At 39.7% G+C, this 22,831-nt stretch overlaps 1 protein-coding gene across 2 annotated transcripts in view; it reads right to left on the reverse strand.

Moving 5' to 3' along the window:
* plod1a (procollagen-lysine, 2-oxoglutarate 5-dioxygenase 1a) overlaps window positions 1-22,831 on the reverse strand; it is a 40,192-nt gene that overhangs the window by 5,050 nt on the left and 12,311 nt on the right. For both annotated transcript variants that reach the window (XM_061973202.2, XM_061973212.2), the window contains exons 6-17: window positions 22,487-22,550; window positions 18,075-18,172; window positions 15,077-15,178; window positions 14,843-14,974; window positions 13,536-13,657; window positions 12,754-12,858; window positions 12,559-12,684; window positions 8,077-8,218; window positions 7,882-7,995; window positions 6,798-6,863; window positions 4,832-4,936; window positions 4,562-4,708 (exon numbers count right to left, since the gene is read on the reverse strand). In XM_061973202.2, the coding sequence (XP_061829186.2) occupies window positions 4,562-4,708; window positions 4,832-4,936; window positions 6,798-6,863; window positions 7,882-7,995; window positions 8,077-8,218; window positions 12,559-12,684; window positions 12,754-12,858; window positions 13,536-13,657; window positions 14,843-14,974; window positions 15,077-15,178; window positions 18,075-18,172; window positions 22,487-22,550 (1,323 nt within the window). The remainder of the gene's footprint in view (window positions 1-4,561; window positions 4,709-4,831; window positions 4,937-6,797; window positions 6,864-7,881; window positions 7,996-8,076; window positions 8,219-12,558; window positions 12,685-12,753; window positions 12,859-13,535; window positions 13,658-14,842; window positions 14,975-15,076; window positions 15,179-18,074; window positions 18,173-22,486; window positions 22,551-22,831) is intronic.

Here is a 22,831-nt window from a genome sequence, read left to right on the forward strand (position 1 = left end):
GCAGAACAGGAGAGGGAGCAGAGGAACCAACAAAGGGGATGTTCTTGGACCGCCGGTGCTTCTTCTGCACCAGCGCCTCAGGAAAGTTCCAGGACTGGATTTACAGCTTAACACGCTTTGCCAGCGCTGCAACACAAAGCTTTAGCAAGGCCAAGTTTGTGTCAGGTGCTCACAGCTTTCTCCTCTCCAAAGGAAGCCAGAGTACCCGGAGGGAACCCACACAGTCACGGGGAGAACATGCAAACTGCACCGTGTTAAAATCTTCATGTAAAATTGCTAATGCTAATCAGTAGCATGTCAATAGCAAAGCCAATGTAGATTAGAATCAACTTAGTGCATTTTTGGAAAAGTGTAGCCTTACTTTACTTAACATTTGAGCCTTTTTTGAGTCAAATGCTTTGTTGGCATTGAACATTTACCTTGAGGAGGGGTGTCCAAACTACAGCCTGTCTTCAGTTTGTCATGAGTTTAATTAATAAGGAATCTGGCCAGTTTTCAAATTAATATGAATTATTTGACAAACTAATTGCTGCACATTTGCTGCCATCTTATGAACAACATGAGTAAATTGGGTAAATGATCATGAATTGTTCTTAAAGGGTGAAGGCAAGAAAAAGCATTTACCTTTATGATTCAATCAAACCACCTTCCCTAGTCACGGCGCCAAAAAAATGCAACCCACACAAAAAGTCAACACACATGGTCACACATAACACAACCTGCTTCCTGAACTTAGTGGATATTGTAAAACATGTCCAAGAACCATAACAACATTAAAATGGCACCCATTTAAATCCTTTACAATGCACGCTGGGAAAAATGCACAACACTCTCTCCACACTTACGTACATCTTTGGTGCATTTTAGCTGCTTGATATCTCCCATTACAAAAGGAGGTCATCATGGAAGTCAACAAGGTAGAAGTCTTTCACATACAATTACTATCCAATGATATATATATTCATTTTTCAGACTATATGTTGCAGTTTTTTTCATAGTTTGGCCGGGGGTGCGACTTATACTCAGGAGCGACTTATGTGTGAAATGATTAACACATTAGCGTAAAATATCAAATAATATTATTTATCTTATTCACGTAAGAGACTAGACGTATAAGATTTCATGGGATTTAGCGATTAGGAGTGACAGATTGTTTGGTAAACGTATAGCATGTTCTATATGTTATAGTTATTTGAATGACTCTTACCATAATATGTTACGTTAACATACCAGTTGGTTATTTATGCCTCATATAACGTACACTTATTCAGCCTGTTTATTTATTTTAAATTGCCTTTCAAATGTCTATTCTTGGTGTTGGCTTTTATCAAATACATTTCCCCCAAAAATGTGACTTATAATCAGTGTTGGGACTAACGCCATTAGTTTCGGCGGTAACTAGTAATCTAACGCGTTATTTTTTATATTCAGTAACTCAGTTACCGTTACTACATGATGCATTACTGCGTTATTTTACGTTACTTTTGATGTAGTATCGGCTAGAAACAGAAGCGCTGCGGTGTCGTTCTTCTGAATCTTCCTCTGTCACAAGCCGGAGAGAAGAAAAGAGGCGCGGTCTATGTGTGTGTCTGGGTGTGGGTGTGGGGAGGGGAGGCACACACGTGATCCGCGGTTTGATATATGAAACAAAACAAAAAAAAAGTTGTTGGCATGTTCAGTCCACACGCAGCGTGGTCATGGCGAGCGGAGTAACGGAGGAGCTTGAACGCCCCGCGCCATTGAATCGGTGTGTTTATAGGTGCAGACTCGGTTGTGCAAAACAAGGCTTTTAAACACATGCTGAACGTGCTTGAGCCACGTTACGACATCCCGTCGCGCACCCACTTCAGCGATAAGATTGTGCCAGATCTTTATGAGCAGGAGAAGAAAAAAGTTGTGGATGAACTATCCCGAGCATCATCTGTTGCGCTCATGACAGACGGGTGGACGTCCAGCGGAACTATAAGCGCTCACTTCATCACAGCAGACTGGGAGATGAGAAGACACGCCCCCTCTACGAGAGTCACCTTGCGCAGGTACTGACACAAGCAGTGGAGGAATGGAAGATAAAGATATCCCAGTCACACGTGATAATGCCAAAAATCAAATAATTACAGTGAATGAGGCAGGACTGGGACCACAGATAGGTGCTTTGCACATGTAGTGAATTTGGCATCACATCTCAGTCAATAGGATGGAGCGCCTCCTTGGGAGGATCAGGAAGGTTTCCTACTTCCACCCAAGCACAACAGCTGCTCATGTGCTTAAGACAAAGCAAGAAATGCTAAAGCTGCCTACTCATAAGCTCATACATGATGTCCCAACGAGGTGGAACTCCACTTATGATATGTTGGAGCAGCAGGCAGCTATATACCGTATTTTCCGCACTATTAGCCGCACCTAAAAACCACAAATTTACTCAAAAGCTGACAGTGCGGCTTATAACCCGGTGCGCTTTATATATGGATTAATATTAAGATTCATTTTCATAAAGTTTCGGTCTCGCAACTACGGTAAACAGCCGCCATCTTTTTTCCCCGTAGAAGAGGAAGTGCTTCTTCTTCTACTGTAAGCAACCACCCGCCCGCGTAGAAGAAGAAGAAGCGCGCGGATATTACGTTTCATTTCCTTTGTGTGTTTACATCTGTAAAGACCACAAAATGGCTCCTACTAAGCGACAGGTTTCCGGTTCATGAAAAGACGCAATCTCTCCATCCGCACACGGACTACTATTTCACAGCAACTGCCTAAAGACTTTCAAGAAAAGCTGGCTACTTTCCGTGCATATTGTAAAAACAAGATAGCTGAAAAAAAGATCCGGCCAGAGAACATTATCAACATGGACGAGGTTCCACTGACTTTTGATATTCCTGTGAACCGCACTGTGGATACAACGGGAGCACGTACGGTGAATATTCGCACCAAAAGGGAATGAGAAGTCATCCTTCACTGTGGTTCTAGCTTGCCATGCTAATGGCCAGAAACTTCCACCCATGGTGATATTCAAAAGGAAGACCTTGCCAAAAGAGACCTTTCCAGCCGGCGTCATCATAAAAGCTAACTCGAAGGGATGGATGGATGAAGAAAAGATGAGCGAGTGGTTAAGGTAAGTTTACGCGAAGAGGCCGGGTGGCTTTTTTCACGCAGCTCCGTCCATGTTGATATACGACTCCATGCGCGCCCACATCACGCTGGTTTTTAATATATTATTAAAGTTTGACTGACCTATCTGACTGTTTTTTTGACATTCCTTTTGCGCAGTTAGATGCGGCTTATAACACGGGGCGGCTTATAGGTGGACAAAGTTTTGAAATATGCCGTTCATTGAAGGCGCGGCTTATAACCCAGGGCGCCTTATGGTGCGGAAAATACGGTACTCTGCATTGACCCACAACACCCTGAAGACAAATGTCACCCTGTCTGATGATGATGTGAGAGTGGCAGATGAGGTCCTCCAGGTGCTTAAACCCCTCAAAAGTGTTACATCTCCACTGAGCACTGAAACTTCACCATCTGTGTCAATGATCCTGCCACTGAAAACAAGGATTGTACAATCCATGGCTCCAAGTGTGGAAGACAGCAGCATCACTCCAGATGTCAGCCTTTATTTCACTACCTATGTTTCAAGGAAGATGATGTGCCTTCTTATGTTGCACTTTAACTTGTTTTTTATTCATGGTCATTGGTCCAAGTTTAAAGAAAGGAGGAATGCCTTTTTATGTTGCACTGTTTTTCATTAATTATGTTAAAAGGAAAATAAAAATGCATGTCAAGTTGATCAACAGATTGTATTGTTCTCCAGTGCGATAACAGTACTGAAATGAAGGCTAAAAGGGCATTAATGGGAGCTTTAAAAAAAAAAAAAGAAGAAGAAAAAAAGAAGTAACTAAATAGTTACTTTTCCCAGTAACGCATAACTTTTTGGTGTTAGTAACTGAGTTACTTTTGAAATAAAGTAACTAGTAACTGTAACTAGTTACTGGTTTTTAGTAACTAACCCAACACTGCTTATACTCCAGTGCGACTTATATGTTTTTTTCCTTCTTTATTATGCTTTTTTGGCCGGTTCGACTTATACTCCAGAGCGACTTATACTCCGAAAAATACGGTACACACTGTGTGTGTGTGTATATATATATATATATATATTGCTTTACATGCTGTCGTCTTTCGGCCCCCTGCCAAATTTATTTAGCCCAATGCCAAGTCAAAAAGTTTGGACACCCCTGACAGAGAGGTAGTTTGGCTGAGTCTGCTCTCAGTGCTGCTGAAGTGATCGCCAAGTGATGTCACGCGCGATCCAGGCACCGTAATATGGCACCGTTGGATTTTACGTGAATCGGTGCCCGGCAGGACTGCAGGATTGGATAAGTGGCAAAAAAAGTACTAGATTGGGTATCCATCCCTAATAGCAAGAGTCCTGGAACTTTTCTGACTTGTCATTACAGATGCACGATGTCAGACTCTGAAATGCAAACCCCAGCCTTTTTCTTGCTGCTTCTGCAAGTTTCCGGCTGACCACCCTAGTGACTTATTTCTATCTTCCCTAAATGGGTCTTACCTTGGTGTAGTAACCAGGGTACATTTTCTCTGTTATCGGCGCAACGTAGTCCAGTAAAAACTTCTGCCATTCCTTGTCAAAGTTGACTTGCCTCAGGTGGATGTCGATAGTGGGGACGTTCTCATAGCCACCTTGGATTCTAGTGTCCTGACAGTCAAAAACAATCCACTTATTCACTCAATGGGAAAGAACAAGGGCATGTAAGGATTACATCATCAAACAAATATACATTTGTTATTGATAAACATGCAAACAAAATGTAAGCCATACCCTATTAGCACCTCCTGACCACTGTCCAAAGTGTTCCATTTCTTCAACCAGGTGGTTGCAAGCCATATCAGAGAAGATTGGAAACCAGTATACGTCAGGGCAAGGCTGGGGAACACACACAGCAAATGTTGAACCACTGAGGGACATTTTATCTTGTGAAATTCACCATTTTTAAAGAAATAATACAAACCCCGTGTCCATATGAGTTGGGAAATTGTGTTAGATGTAAATATAAACGGAATACAATGATTTGCAAATCCTTTTCAAGCCATATTCAGTTGAATATGCTACAAAGATAACATATTTGATGTTCAAACTGATAAACATTTTTTTTGTGTGCAAATAATCATTAATTTTAGAATTTGATGGCAGCAACACGTGACAAAGAAGTTGGGAAAGGTGGCAATAAATACTGATAAAGTTGAGGAATGCTCATCAAACACTTATTTGGAACATCCCACAGGTGTGCAGGCTAATTGGGAACAGGTGGGTGCCATGATTGGGTATAAAAACAGCTTCCCAAAAAATGGTCAGTCTTTCACAAGAAAGGATGGGGCGAGGTACACCCCTTTGTCCACAACTGCGTGAGCAAATAGTCAAACAGTTTAAGAACAACGTTTCTCAAAGTGCAATTGCAGGAAATTGAGGGATTTCAACATCTACGCTCCATAATATCATCAAAAGGTTCAGAGAATGTGGAGAAATCACTCCACGTAAGCGGCATGGCCGGAAACCAACATTGAATGACCGTGACCTTCCATCCCTCAGACTGCACTGTATCAAAAACCCACATCAATCTCTAAAGGATATCACCACATGGGCTCAGGAACACTTCAGAAAACCACTGTCACTAAATACAGTTGGTCGCTACATCTGTAAGTGCAAGTTAAAGCTCTACTATGCAAAGCGAAAGCCATTTATCAACAACACCCAGAAATGCCGCTGGCTTCTCTGGACCCGAGATCATCTAAGATGGACTCATGCAAAGTGGAAAAGTGTTCTGTGGTCTGACGAGTCCACATTTCAAATTGTTTTTGGAAATATTCGACATCCTGTCATCCGGACCAAAGAGGAAGCGAACCATCCAGACTGTTATTGACGCAAAGTTGAAAAGCCAGCATGTGTGATGGTATGGGGGTGTATTAGTGGCCAAGACATGGGTAACTTACACATCTGTGAAGGCACCATTAATGCTGAAAGGTACATACAGGTTTTGGAACAACATATGCTGCCATCTAAGCGCCGTCTTTTTCATGGACGCCCCTGCTTATTTCAGCAAGACAATGCCAAGCCACATTCAGCACGTGTTACAACAGCGTGGCTTCGTAAAAAAAGAGTGCGGGTACTTTCCTGGCCTGCCTGCAGTCCAGACCTGTCTCCCCTCGAAAATGTGTGGCGCATTATGAAGCGTAAAATACGACAGCGGAGACCCCGGACTGTTGAACGACTGAAGCTCTACATAAAACAAGAATGGGAAAGAATTCCACGTTCAAAGCTTCAACAATTAGTTTCCTCAGTTCCCAATCGTTTATTGAGTGTTGTTAAAAGGAAAGGCCATGTAACACAGTGGTGAACATGCCCTTTCCCAACTACTTTGGCACGTGTTGCAGCCATGAAATTCTAAGTTCATTATTATTTGCAAAAAAAAATAAAGTTTATGAGTTTGAACATCAAATATGTTGTCTTTGTAGCATATTCAACTGAATATGGCTTGAAAAGGATTTGCAAATCATTGTATTCCGTTTATATTTACATCTAACACAATTTCCCAACTCATATGGAAACGGGGTTTGTACATTAAAGGTCCCTGGACCTTCTATTGGTATCTTCTAGTACATTGTCTTGTACGGTGAGATAATAGTTTTTAGTCAAACTCAAAAGCCTTTGATAACTAAAACAGATTAAACAAGACAAGTAAATCGTAGAGAACATTTGCTGGAATTGAAAATCTCTTTAACCAACTTACGGTTAAAATTAGTTTATCTTTCATGATGCGAGTGTAGTTTTCATGAATGTAGCGCTCCTGCCAATCCTGAAACAACACACAAAAGATGATACCAGAAGCACTTATTCATAGAAATATCCCACATTACCAAACATTTTTGATACTCAAAGCACTATCGTGATGATCCACATTTTGTATTATAAAGCATGAAACTGTCATGGAAACAAAGAAGTGTAGCTCCTCTACTCTGATTGCAAGTGCTCCTACAGCAGGAATACAGATTCTCTCTTCTTACAAAATCTGACAAGACATCAATGCACTGCAGGTAGTTTTTTTAAAATTGTCATTAAAAGCCTGTTACAGTCCTGTGTTGAGCTGTTTAGAAAAGCATAATGTTTTAAAAACATTTACTTTCACCACACCTAGTGTGTGTGACAATCATTGGTACTTTAACTCTAACTTTAAAACTGTCAAGTCATGGTTTTAAAAACTAAAAAATAATCTGTCTAGGGTACACTAATTAATGATAAAAATACATCTATCTACGATTAATTGTGATTAATTTTGAGTTAACTATGAACAAAATGAAATTCCAAATAATTGCAATTAAATACTTAATCGTTTGATAGCCCTAACTATATGGGTTTAAAAGTAACAATACCAGGGCACACCCCTCCTCTATAAAGTTCCATAGACAGTGAATAAAGCTGATGTGTGGTTAAAAATATCCATTTAAAGCAAAAACATAGCAAGACCCCAACGGTTTGTGGTTTGAAAAAACCAACATATTGAACAAAAATGATTGTCTATTTCTCACCATGAAAATGAAATGATATACAAATTGTGGAATACAATGAACGGTCTTTATGGCTGTCAGTCAGTCCCACAGAACAATTAGCAGTCATAATGTACATTCAATGATAGCTAACATTAGCAGCTAAACTTCGCCAAATCGCTATCAGTCGCTGACAACAAACATGGCGGTGACTAATGTGCACGTGTTACATTACACAAAGACGTAATGTTTGTATTTTACGCTGGTAAAATACAAAGAAAAGCAGTGAACTTTTCCAGCATTCAAACAACACCTGATTGTGATTCTTACCTCAGGATTTTCAAAGATCTGCCACAGATCATTGTGCAGATGACTGCTCTGATAGTTTTCTGTTGATAGGATGCGTCCGAACGTTTGCATGTTTGTGACATACAGGAAGACTTCCTGCAAAGACATGTTTACATTTCTGCTGCTTTTCATGACTGAGGATAGGCCAGATGAACTTCTGGCTTATATGTCAATCACCTTATTTCTCACACGTTGACAAAAAGCCATGTCAGGGTCCAATGCATGTGAGCCAAATAAATCTTTGTCTGAGAGCTCTGAGCGGAGGAGGCTGGCCTTTATCAGGTACACGCTGGTTACATATGGAACATTCCATATTCCCCTGTAAACAGGACAACTTTTATATAGCCACATTATTACCAGGCTGACTGACAACCTTAGACACTTTATATACTAGTGACATTATTACCAGGCTTAGACACTTTATATACTAGTGACATTATTACCAGGCTTAGACACTTTATATACTAGTGACATTATTACCAGGCTTAGACACTTTATATACTAGTGACATTATTACCAGGCTTAGACACTTTATATACTAGTGACATTATTACCAGGCTTAGACACTTTATATACTAGTGACATTATTACCAGGCTTAGACACTTTATATACTAGTGACATTATTACCAGGCTTAGACACTTTATATACTAGTGACATTATTACCAGGCTTAGACACTTTATATACTAGTGACATTATTACCAGGCTTAGACACTTTATATACTAGTGACATTATTACCAGGCTTAGACACTTTATATACTAGTGACATTATTACCAGGCTTAGACACTTTATATACTAGTGACATTATTACCAGGCTTAGACACTATATACACAAGTGACATTATTACCAGGCTTAGACACTTTATATACTAGTGACATTATTACCAGGCTTAGACACTTTATATACTAGTGACATTATTACCAGGCTGTGACAACATTCTGACTGACTGACAACCTTAGACACTTTAAACCTGGTAGTAATGTCACTAGTATATAAAGTGTCTAAGGTTGTCAGTCAGGCAGAATGTTGTCACAGCCTGGTAATAATGTCACTAGTATATAAAGTGTTTAAGCCTGGTAATAATGTCACTAGTATATAAAGTGTTTAAGCCTGGTAATAATGTCACTAGTATATAAAGTGTCTAAGCCTGGTAATAATGTCACTAGTATATAAAGTGTTTAAGCCTGGTAATAATGTCACTAGTATATAAAGTGTCACAGCCTGGTAATAATGTCACTAGTATATAAAGTGTCTAAGCCTGGTAATAATGTCACTAGTATATAAAGTGTCTATATACTAGTGACATTACTACCAGGTTTAGACACTGGTAATAATGTCACTAGTATATAAAGTGTCTATATACTAGTGACATTACTACCAGGTTTAGACACTTTATATACTAGTGACATTATTACCAGGCTTAGACACTTTATATACTAGTGACATTATTACCAGGCTTAGACACTTTATATACTAGTGACATTATTACCAGGCTTAGACACTTTATATACTAGTGACATTATTACCAGGCTTAGACACTTTATATACTAGTGACATTATTACCAGGCTTAGACACTTTATATACTAGTGACATTATTACCAGGCTTAGACACTTTATATACTAGTGACATTATTACCAGGCTTAGACACTTTATATACTAGTGACATTATTACCAGGTTTAGACACTTTATATACTAGTGACATTATTACCAGGCTGTGACAACATTCTGCCTGACTGGATCAGCTTAAGTATTCTGATCAGGGATCTTTTTAGCTGCCAAAGTTCAACAATGTTACCTTTTAAGAGTGTCCCGATACAACTTTTTCACTTCCCATCCCATTGACAAATGTGATGTTTTAAACTACTATATTGTTCTATTATTATTAGGTATGTCGAGCTTGTGTGCTATTGTGTGCTTAGCTGTTGTGTAACTCTGCACTTACCTGAACACTCAACACTTGATTCAACTGATAGAGATCTGCTGTGCAATATGTTGTCAAATGTTTCATTATTGTTTGTTGTCTTAAGAGTATTTGATGTAGGTTGTTTTAAAAGCACTGAGCTGGATTGCTGTTCAATCTCGTTGTTTCCATGCAATGACAATAAAGGTATTGTCATTCTGATTCTGATTAAGAGACGTTTTACTTCCGTCCTTCGATGTCCGCAACGAACAGAGAGACCTGCAGCGAGCCTGACGTCAACCTTGCGTCGCGCTGCTGCTCCAGCTGGAATTTCTATCCTTAAAAGCCTTCACTGTCCTCTTTATATTTGCACATTTTGTAAACGGCTGTCCGCGGGTATATGTCAGACACGCTACCTCTGCTCCAAACAATCGTGTGTGTGTTGCTTACAGCATCACAACATCCTGTTTCGGGGATCAAAGTCTTTGTTCAGGCACGGGTAGATTTTGCGCTGTGTGCAGGCGCCAAGTCCTGTTGGAACTTGAAATCTCCATCTCCATAGAGCAGGTCAGCAGCAGGAAGCATGAAGTGCTCTAAAACTTGCTGGTAGACGGCTGCGTTGACCCTGGATCTCAGGAAACAGAGTGGACCGACACCAGCAGATGACATGGCACCCCAAACCATCACTGATGGTGGAAACTTTACACTAGACTTCAGGCAACGTGGATCCTGTGCCTCTCCTGTCTTCCTCCAGACTCTGGGACCTCGATTTCCAAAGGAAATGCAAAATTTGCATGGTTGGGTGATGGTTTGGGGTGCCATGTCATCTGCTGATGTTAATCTTATGTGTCGTGGAAAATGACGCAATTTCACCTAATTTTGCAAACCAATAATTGTTATTAATCTGTTAATAATGTGCCGTTGCTGAGTGTCTTTGCTGTGTAGAGATGGGCAGAGTAACCATGTAATACAGCAGCTCGCTAATTGCTCTGGAGGCCCACTTTGGGACAAGACCATTTGTGATGCCTGGAGGGTAATGTTTTTGGTTTTAATTCATGTTGAACAATTGCGTTGGGTATTGGATGAGAACGACTTTACGTTGTCAATATAGGCTACTGAGTTTAACATATTCTGCTGGTGGTGTGCTTTAGGATTTTGTCAATGGGAACAGTATGCCTTGACTCCAAAAAAGGTGGAAAAACACTAGTTTATAGGCTATTAGAGGTAGCAGCTACACAACAGCCCAGCACACAAGCTAGACATAGGTAATAAGTGTGCTTAATAGAACAATATTGCAGTGTAAAAGAGCACATTTGTCAATACAAACAAGTATCAAATATTTACAGTTGCAAATGATTTACATATACAGAGTGTCCGCATAATTCAACTTACTGGGTCACCAGCTTAACCTAATGAAGTACTGTGGCTGCTGGGGGTCGCCAAAACAACAATTACCACTCCACTTCAACTTAAAGACAGCGTAAGTCCATTCTAGACTATTAATAATAAATAGGTTAGTGTTTTTTTATACCTGCCATTGTTCTCTGACTCATTTCACTTGATCAAACATTCAATAGAATAATGCAAGTACCGTATTTTCCGCACTATAAGGCGCACCTAAAAACCACAAATTTTCTCAAAAGCTGACAGTGCGCCTTATAACCCGGTGCGCTTTATATATGGATAAATATTAAGATTCATTTTCATAAAGTTTAGGTCTCGCAACTACGGTAAACAGCCGCCATCTTTTTTCCCCGTAGAAGAAGCGCGCGGTGCATGCTGGGATATGTGACGTTTCATTTCCATTTGTGTGTTTATGTAAAGACCCCAAAATGGCTCCTATTAAGTGTGTTGTCTGTCTAATTATAAATAATGCAGACCAGGCGTGTTAACTGAGTTCTCAACGTTTACTCACAGCGTGCTAACTGCCAGCATACAACGCTTCTCAGGGCTACCGCGCATGCTCGTAACTATCGTTGCATGCTGGGTAGTGTAGTTGTTATATTTGCTAGCTCATAACAGCACATTGAGAGACACGCTTACGCGCTTAATTCAATACTCGCCGTCATTCCGGGTGGATTGACAAAAGACCTCCAGCCGCTAGATATTGGTGTCAACAGGGCATTCGAAGCTAGACTGCTAACTGCGTGGGAACAATGGATGACAGAAGGCGAACACACCTTCACTAAGACGAGGAGGCAGCGCCAGACGACGCCAACATCTGCCAGTGGATCGTAAATTTGCCCAACTTTTCACTTCGGACACCGAAGACGAAGGATTTACGAATGAAGAATAACTTCAGAAAGTGAGCGCTATGTTTATTTTGTGTGTTGTGACATTAACGTTCGAGCAACATTATGTTGCTATTGCTCTGCACTATTTTGAATTTTACTATGTTTGTGATTGCACATTTGCGTACATTTTGGGAGTGAACAGAGTTGTTAGAACGCTGGTTTTTAATATATTATTAAAGTTTGACTGACCTATCTGACTGTTTTTTTGACATTCCCTTTAGCGCAGCGTAGGCGCGGCTTATAGTCCGGGGCAGCTTATTGGTGGACAAAGTTATGAAATATGCCATTCATTGAAGGTGCGGCTAATAATCCGGTGCGCCTTATAGTGCGGAAAATACGGTACGTCTGATACCTTCTGAAATCTGTATCTGAGCCATATCGGTATTCGGTAATCAAGGTTCCAGTATCAAGTATTGTATAAGAAGTTGTATGGGGACACTCTGTCATTTATAAACCTACACTCTTTGTCCTTGAACGATGTCCACGTAGTCCTCAGACCTGGCATAGTAGCCATCGGCGCTGAGGGCTCCCCAGAAGTTGCTCCACAATCGGCCACTACGGGTCAACATTGGTGCCACGATGGGACTAAAACAATGGGAGAAGTCATCTTATAATATCTGAACACAGTTGGCAAAATGTAACAGTGATACTTGCAGGTTTTGTTCCATGAGCGTTTTGAGGGTGTTCTCGTTCTTCAAAACCACCTCAATGTCCAAGTTGAAGAAATAGTCACAGTCCTTCTGAGTCCTGCACATGTCACTGAAAGACACGAAACAGAATTGGAAATAAATACATGTACAGCTTAATATTGGTTACAGATTGGGGAATCAAGTTATTAAAAATCAGTGCTTCTCAAAAAGGCTCAGTGATATGTGTTAAAAGGTAGTAATATATCTTCATACATACGATGCTTCTTAAATAGTGGCCGTGAGAGGCAATAGCATAATAGCATCTTTAGTGGTAGCAAAGAACTATCTTGACACATACAGATTAAAACAACAAAACATTAACTTCAGGGGGGGGGGGGCGTGAAAAATTGAGGATTGATGTAGAAAAAGGTTCTGTCTCCTTGAAAAATGGAAGTTTTAAGCAGGCGTTTATTAAAGCAGTACTTGTTAAATAGTGGGGCATGAGAGGCATTGCATCTTCAGTGGTAGTAAAAAACTATCTTGACACATACAGATACAAAATAAACATTTACTTCAGGGGTGGCCTAGTAAAAAATGAGGAGCAAGTAGCAAACAGCCGGATTAATGCAGTACTTCTTGAATAGCATAGGGAGAGCGTTTCTGTCCTTTGTGAAAGAAAATCATTGAGAACCACTGCTAGAAATGAAGTTGCCGAACTCCATTTTTTAAACTTTGAGCTGGTTTTCAACAAGCATTTGCATGAATGTTTCAAGTGAGCTGGACAATTGTAGCGGAGAGTTGACTCACAAGCCCATGTTGCGGGCGGCTGCTCCATCCAAGCCTTCTTCAGGCCCAACAAACTTGACATCCAGATAAAGACTTCCATAATCCTGCAGGAAAGAACTAACCTCTCGCTCGTGATGAACTTCCTACGACAAACAAACATGTCAACATTTATTAGAAGTATACTTTGTAGGTATAAGCCAACACTTTATTGCTGAGCGTACAGTGGAACACACATTTACAACTTTTCCATTCACAAACTTTTATATGGAGCCAATTATGCCTCCTGTACCAACCATTCAGCCATTTTGTGTCACCCTAACTCTAACCCTAATATATATATATATATATATATATATATATATTTATATATATGTACATATATAAATAGGCTATATATATATATATGTAGCCTAAATATATATATATGTAGCCTATATATATATATATATATATATATATATATATATATATATATATATATATATATATATAGGCTGTATATATATATGTATGTGTATATATATATATATATATATATATATATATATAGCCTACATACAGTATGTGTCCATATTATATTAATATAATGGATATATAATTAATAATTAATATGATGATTATTAAGAAAATGTGAAATTTTAACTCCTACCTTGTATATTTCCATTTAAAACCTCCTTAACATTTTGTAATCAATCAAAAATATCAAGCAGCTAAAATGCGGTGTGTGGAGTGTTCTACATTTTTCCCATCATGCTTTAAAGTGGATTTGAATGGGTGTAATTTTGAATGTTTTATGGTGAATGGTCTGTTGACATTTTGTGTTGAATGGATTTTTTTTTTTGCACCATGACTAGGGAAGGTTGTTTGCATTAGGTTGTACAAGTAAATGCTGTGCATGTTTCTGCTCAGACCATATTAAATGTAAAAGACCTGAAAAACTCATGCGGTCCACTCAACGGCGACAGAAAGCAGCATCAAAATTGTCAGACTTATAAAATAAATGCAATCTCCCTGCGGGTACGAGTCCTTATCAAACTCATGACGTCATATGCGGCCCAGACACCCCCAACGTGTGTGCCTTTTCTGTGTTTTTTCGCCTTTTGATAATGTTTGTTCGATATACAGTACTGTATAGCACTTTTAATTGTGTACAAGCCCTCATTAAAATATGGATTTTTGTCGAAGCTGGAAGCCATTATTCATATTTACATATTCCTTATAGAGACATTTGCTTCACACTAACAACTTTTCCATTTACAAACCGTGTTCAAAGAAGTTTGTAGATGGAGGCTCCACTGTACAATCAAATACCATGTTTGTGGTTTTACCTTGTTGAAAATAAAGAGTTTGAGTCTATTCTTGGGATACTGGAGCTTTAGCAGGCGTTCAAAATACACACTGACAAAGGGAGTGGGCTGCTGAATGAAGACACCAATCACCACCAATGGATAGTCCTCTTCCTGATGGGGCGGATAAAATATTGAATGTCAGTGGAAAGCGATGGTCTATTTCACACACAATAAAAAAAAAAAAAAGAATGTAAGTGAAGAGATTAGACAAACCTTGAGAGAGGAAAGTGGGAGTAGATCCTGGTGACAAACGGTGCAGCCAGTCTCAAATGTCCATGTGTTTGGTATGTAGTTACCCAGGTAGTTTATCTGAAGCTGCAAAGCAAAGTCTTCTTCTAGGTTATTGCTACAACGTTCTCACTTCTGATACAATGCCCGTTATTGGAGTATTCAGCCGATACCATATTGATCCCATAGGATTTCAGCACAAAATATACACACTTTTATTTTGTTGTTGTTTGAATGTTTGAAAAAGTTTGATTTGGGGAAATGAGTCGGAGATAGGCTCCAGCGGTAGAAAATGGATACCGTATTTTTCGGACTATAAGTGGCAGTTTTTTGCATAGTTTGGCCGGGGGTGCGACTTATACTCAGGAGCGACTTTTGTGTGAAATGATTAACACATTAGCGTAAAGTATTAAATAATATTATTTAGCTCATTCACGTATGAGACGAGACGTATAAGATTTCATGGGATTTAGCGATTAGGAGTGACAGATTGTTTGGTAAACGTATAGCATGTTCTATATGTTATAGTTATTTGAATGACTCTTACCATAATATGTTACGTTAACATACCAGTTGGTTATTTATGCCTCATATAACGTACACTTATTCAGCCTGTTGTTCACTATTCTTCATTTATTTTAAATTGCCTTTCAAATGTCGATTCTTGGTGTTGGCTTTTATCAAATAAATTGCCCCAAAAAATGCAACTTATACTCCAGTGTGACTTATATGTTTTTTTCCTTCTTTATTATGCATTTTCGGCCGGTGCGACTTATACCCCGAAAAATACGGTAGATGGATGGATGGAGTCAAACAGAGAACAATGTAAACAATACCCTATGCATTATTAACTGTCTGGAATGGACCTATGCTGTTCTTAAGTTGAAGTGGAGTGGCAATTGGTATTTTGGCAACACCTTGTGGCCACAATAATTTATGGATTTAAGCTCACAACGCAGTAAGTTGAATGATGCGGACACGTTTGGTACTGGATACTTTAATACACTTCTGCCCTGGAGACTTTGTATGTGTAAGTAATGTAATTATTTGATACTTGATTTATATTGACACGTGCTATTTTAGACTGCAATAATGTTCAATTAAGAACACTTATTGTGTGCAATATGTCTGGCTTGTATAATATTGTGTGCTTAGCTGTTGTGTAGCTGCTAGCTCCTAGTAGCCTACTGTACAGCCTAGCATGTTTACTTGTTGTAAAGGACTTGCGTAAAATAGAAGAAACTGTGTGCTTACTGGAGGACATTTAGATGTTAGGACTGCTTGTATTTTTGCTGATATCACACTGATATTCGATATCAACATGAGATCAGGACACTCGTAGTTATCGCATCTCGAAGCAATATCCAAGAGACTATATTTTGATAATGTCACATTTTGTAAGTGGTGTGTACTTTTACTTCTGTACGTCAAAATGTGAGTATCCTCAAATGTGGCATGTCCCTCTATGGAGGTCATTTTGTGTCTTCAGACTCAACTTATGTAACTACATTTTTCATTTGATTTCATTTTATGTATACATCAAATTATGCTGACTTATTGAATTAAAAATTGTAAGCAACATTTTTTTTTCCTTATTTAGTTTGTTAAAATGCATTATGTCAAATTGTATTGTAAAAATTCAGTTCAGAAAAATGTAATGGAAAAATATTTGTTGCTTCAAAACAACACTTCTATGGGGGTCTTTATTTTGAAAGCATTTTTTTTTACGTAACGGAATTGTTTGCATTTTAATTTTGTGCAGATAACTTTTTAAAATCAAATTATGCTGACAATTTCATTGAATAAACAAATGTGAGCAACATGTGTGTAAAAATTCAGTTTGTTAAAATAAAGTTTTAAGATTCAGTGTAAAATAATTCAGTGCAGACTTTCTCAAACTTGACACGTCATTGGCTGGTTCTTAGATGGGATCGATTGCTTCAGTTTTAATTTACCGGAAGTGGGTCTTGATTGTAAAAGCAACAAATAATTCACAGAATTTTTTAGCACTCCATTTTTTTACACTGAATTTTATATACTGACTTTTTTCTGCATCATTTTCTTTTACACTGAATTTTCTTACACTGAACTTTTATAGGGCAGCACGGTGGAAGAGGGGTTAGTGCATCTGCCTCACAATACGAAGGTCTTGAGTAGTCTTGGGTTCAATCCGGGGCTCGGGATCTTTCTGTGTGGAGTTTGCATGTTCTCCCCGTGACTGCGTGGGTTCTACTCCGGCTTCCTCCCACCTCCAAAGACATGCACCTGGGGATAGGCCCCTCCCACCTCCAAAGACATGCACCTGGGGATAAGTTGATTGGCAACACTAAATGGTCCCTAGTGTGTGAATGTGAGTGTGAATGTTGTCTGTCTATCTGTGTTGGCCCTGCCATGAGGTGGCGACTTGTCCAGGGTGTACACCGCCTTCCGCCCGATTGTAGCTGAGATAGGCTCCAGCGCCCCCCGCGACCCCAAAGGGAATAAGCGGTAGAAAATGGATGGATGGGATGAACTTTTATATACGGACTTCTTTCTGCACCATTTTTTTTACACTGAATTTTTCTGCACTGAATTTTTTTATACCACTTATTTTTTACAACAAATTTATATCAATTAATTTTTTTACGATTAATTTTCCTGCACTGAATTTTTTATACACATTTTTTTACACTGAATTCGAAAACAATGTATTATGAGAAACATTTTGCTCACAAATTTTTATTCGATGAAATTGTCAGCATAATTTTATGTGACAAAAAAAATGAGTTGCATAAATTCTGTGTCCATAAAAAGCTTTTTCAATAAAGACACACATTTCCATCCACTTTCAACAAAAAAACTCTGCCGACAATAAAGTGATATTATGATTGTTGTGGTACTATACTCATTTGCTAACTAGTAATACTTTGATTTGAGTACGGCCAAGACCCGTACCCTTATGTAATATCCACCTCACAGTACTTTGTGTGGCAAAAGAGTATACCTTGGTGGGTCCATTCCCGTGGATGATGACAGGTAGCGTATCATACAGCAAGTTTCTGGCTCGTACATGGCCGTCCTCAAATTTTAACACCACCTCATCTACAAAGGCAACACACACATAAACAGAGCTTTCACTGGTAGGTTCATGTCCCCTGCTCCTTCTGCAAAGTCAATGTGAAGCCCCGTTTTCATGGTTTGGCTCAGCAGGATGTTACCCGTGAAACACCCCCCACCTCACGTAGATTTAACAAATTCCTTTCTTGGAGGAAAATGCTGAAACGGCAGAGCACAGCTCATGTTTGAACATGCATCTAGGAGGATGCTTCCTGTTTCCTTTTGATAAACTGCATGTACCGTATTTACTAACTGGACCATGATTAAGAACAAACAAACATGTGGGTTATTTTTCCAAATTGCTTGCAGTATCCTTCAAAATATACTCACATGTTTTTCTTTTTTCAGCTCTAAATCTAATAATACACATATTGACCCATCTTAGGCAACTTTTGTATTGTACAAAGTGCCTATGGCAAAGATGACTTGTTTAAGTAACAGGGCTGAAATGAGTTTTTAGCATGTACAATACAGAAAATGTCATTTATGTTAATACAATGTTGACAATAAGCACACTACAGTGATTCAACCAAAAAAAGAAAAGAAACATACAACAATAACCAATAATAATTTAGGTAACAGGATTGTGCTGCCCCTTCATGACTGAATATAAAGTCAACTAAATGCTTGAACCGGCAGACGACGTGAATGGTGTAACTTCCTGTGAACCATCTGACTTGTGATATATTCCACATTTTTAGAGGAGGTATTGGTCAAATGTAACAGGACTGAGTGAAAACCCAATGACATGACCAAAGTATGATTTTTTTAAAGAAAATAAACGTAAAGTATATTACAAAAATGTGTAATAATGAAATAGTATATAGTATAATAGTAATATTTATGATAAAGTCTACTTTTATTAAGCAGGGACAGGCCATAAATGCTAGTTTTACACTGTCCAAGGTGGTCTACATTAATAATTTAAATTGTATTTATTAAAAATCTATCAAAATGTTTTAGTAGGACTTTGGTAAGCTATGAAGAAGCCACACCGCTTGATGGATTGTACTGTGCTTCAACATAGGAGTATTATTATGCTGTGTGTATAAGGTAAGACATATTATCTGGAGTTTTGTTTCACAATATTATGCAAAAGCAACTTTTCTTACCTTCTGGTACCTGCTGATGTGTGTTTGGGATCTGCATAAATCCTGAAAAATTGCGTGCATTCGCCTTTGTAGTCCGTAGTGGATAATCTTCTTCTTTTTCTCTATCTTCTTGTTATGTGACATTCATCCTCCACTGTTGCCATTTCTAATATAAAATAGTGTAAAGTTCTTACTTATATCTGTCAGTAAACTCACCATGAAAGCACTAAAACATACCGGTGTAGTGACTTTACATTATTCACCCAAGGAACTTTAGTTATTAGAGAGTTCCGGTTGGATGCTTTTTCACGGGACACATTTCCTGTGTTGTTGTTGCACTAGTGAGCCACGGCTGCTCTGTTATTGATTGAAGTAAAGTGTGAATGTCATTAAAACAGTTTGCGCCATCTTTTGACACTTCTTCACTCCCGTCCTTGCACGCTACACCGCTACAACAAAGATGACGCTGTCCAAGTGAAGGCACGTAAATAAGACCGCCAACATTTTGAGCAAAGAACCACCATTACATGTTATGTAGACCACAAGGAAGTCTTTTACATTTAGAAAAAAAACTAATAATAATATGAACCCTTTAATGCGCACTATAGGCCGGTGCGCCTTTTGTATGAAAATAGACCTGACTAGACCCGCTCATCGGCAGTGCACCTTATAATCCGGTGCGCCCTAAAATACGGTACTTTACAGTTTTATAATCATTAGACCAGTACTTGTGGTATAGTGGGGTGGGGTGTCAGGGGAGCGTGAGAAAACAATACGCAAGTCTTCAGCTAGGTGGCAGCAACTCTTGGAGTGGTTTGTATGGATAAATCAATATTATCATCTTCTTAATGGTATAACGTTGACTTAACGCGTCTTGACGTGCATATGAAATTGTTTGAGGCCAAACTTGGGGGTCTGCACCTGACAGCCAACCAACAGCTGCTTCTGAGTATATCTTGGCTACCTCAAACATCTTGAAAGTGATTACCTTCAAGAGAGCACCTGATCTGAGAAGTAATAATATAGCGAAATGTGGCTAGTAATGATTTAAATTGTAAGAGTGACTGTGTGGAAGAAGGTACACATGTATTGGTGCCGGCGCCCTGTGGAAGAAGGTACACATGTATTGGTGCCGGCACCCTGTGGAAGAAGGTACACATGTATTGGTGCCGGCGCCCTGTGGAAGAAGGTACACATGTATTGGTGCCGGCATCCTGTGGAAGAAGGTACACATGTATTGGTGCCGGCGGCCTGTGGAAGAAGGTACACATGTATTGGTGCCGGCGCCCTGTGGAAGAAGGTACACATGCATTGGTGCCGGCACCCTGTGGAAGAAGGTACACATGTATTGGTACCGGCGCCCTGTGGAAGAAGGTACACATGTATTGGTGCCGGCGTCCTGTGGAAGAAGGTACACATGTATTGGTGCCGGCGGCCTGTGGAAGAAGGTACACATGTATTGGTGCCGGCGTCCTGTGGAAGAAGGTACACATGTATTGGTGCCGGCGTCCTGTGGAAGAAGGTACACATGTATTGGTGCCGGCGCCCTGTGGAAGAAGGTACACATGTATTGGTGCCGGCACCCTGTGGAAGAAGGTACACATGTATTGGTGCCGGCGTCCTGTGGAAGAAGGTACACATGTATTGGTGCCGGCGTCCTGTGGAAGAAGGTACACATGTATTGGTGCCGGCGCCCTGTGGAAGAAGGTACACATGTATTGGTGCCGGCGCCCTGTGGAAAAAGGTACACATGTATTGGTGCCGGCGCCCTGTGGAATAAGGTACACATGTATTGGTGCCGGCAGCCTGTGGAAGAAGGTACCCATGTATTGGTACCAGCGCCCTGTGGAAGAAGGTACACATGTATTGGTACCGGCGCCCTGTGGAAGAAGGTACACATGTATTGGTTCCGGCGCCCTGTGGAAGAAGGTACACATGTATTGGTGCCAGCAGAATGTCTGTGAAATATACAAGCTGCTCCTCTAACAACCCTGCATTGCTGCAGCAACCACATTACACTCCTCAAACATCTGACTATTAACCCCCCTTTTCCTGTCCTGCTACTAAGTTGTACTGCCTGTGTATGGTATGTAGCAAATAAGCTACAGTGACCAGCACCATCTCTGCACTTCACTATGCTCCAACAACATTTTTAATGTGGCAAAATGAATATTTTGGCAATCTCTTGTGGAACAACAATTTCAGTGTAAGTGACAGCCCTCATGTGATTGATGTTGTACTGCTTCTCTTCTGTGTCTATAACATCATTCTTTGGGCCCTGCGGAGATAGCTGTGCTTGGTTCTTCTTACATCGACCCCCACATATCCCAGAGCATGAGACAAGGACTGTTGTGATGCTAAAGGTCACTCATTTATATTGTATTTGTCTTTTGGTCAAGGGTTTGTGATTAATGCTGTATTACTGCCTTTTCCAATGTTTAACCAATCAAGATTTTTTTTGAATGCAGTAAAAAACAGAGTAGTCATATCATTTCTCTCCCAAATAACTTGACATATCAAAGACAACTAAAGTACATAACACAGTTTTAGGGCAGCAGCTGTGTGGAGTTTGCCTGTTCTCCCCGTGACTGTGTGGGTTCCCTCCGAGTACTCACGATTCCTCCCACCTCCAAAGACATGCACCTGGGGATAGGCCCCTCCCACGTCCAAAGACATGCACCTGGGGATAGGCCCCTCCCACCTCCAAAGACATGCACCTGGGGATAAGTTGATTGGCAACACTAAATGGTCCCTAATGTGTGAATGTTGTACATCTGTGATGAGGTTGTGACTTGTCCAGGGTGTACCCCGCCTTCCGCTCGAATGTAGCCGGTAGAAAATGGATGAATGGACGGATAGCACAGTTTTGTAGCAAAAGAAAGTTTCCGACATGGATGAAGTAACCGACGTTGTTTTTTTTGTTATTTACTGGACTAAGTATGGAATATATGCCGTAATTACAGTAAGGTAATTAAATATGAATGACTGTTTTCAAATGTTTCCACTAATATGATGTCTTAAGTTATATGGTTTATGTGGGCTTTATGTATAGTAAGTGGAATTTGTATTTGTGTCCTTTAAGTCACAAAGACGGTACACACAATCTCAACCTTGTCAACATAGCAGCTGCAGTCCAGAAACAGGATATTGACATAATGACATCACCCGGGTTGAAATAGGTGTGGAGAAGAAAAGAGCTTTCACTCACCGAGAGCTCCGTGAAGGTTCTGAAACAACCTGCATTTGCTGTCCAGTGTGATATTTATGGATTTCTGAAACATAGCAATAGAAGCTTTATTCACAAATGAAAAATGTTTTGAATAACGGCGTTATATAATAGTCTAATTAATTACTCTATGTACATTACAAAGCCGTTACCGAGACATTTGATGCAACATAGCACGCTACTTTTGATGTGGTAGAATGTCAGAAGCACAGCAAGTTCAATGCAGGAAATATATTTTTGATAAGACAGTAACAACACATTAAAATGTACTTGGTATCAAATAGGAGGCAACATCACACAGCAAACAACACACGGCATGTCAGTACA

This window comes from Nerophis lumbriciformis, linkage group LG01 (assembly GCF_033978685.3).
Source record: "Nerophis lumbriciformis linkage group LG01, RoL_Nlum_v2.1, whole genome shotgun sequence".
In the NCBI taxonomy this organism is placed as follows: Eukaryota; Metazoa; Chordata; class Actinopteri; order Syngnathiformes; family Syngnathidae; genus Nerophis; species Nerophis lumbriciformis.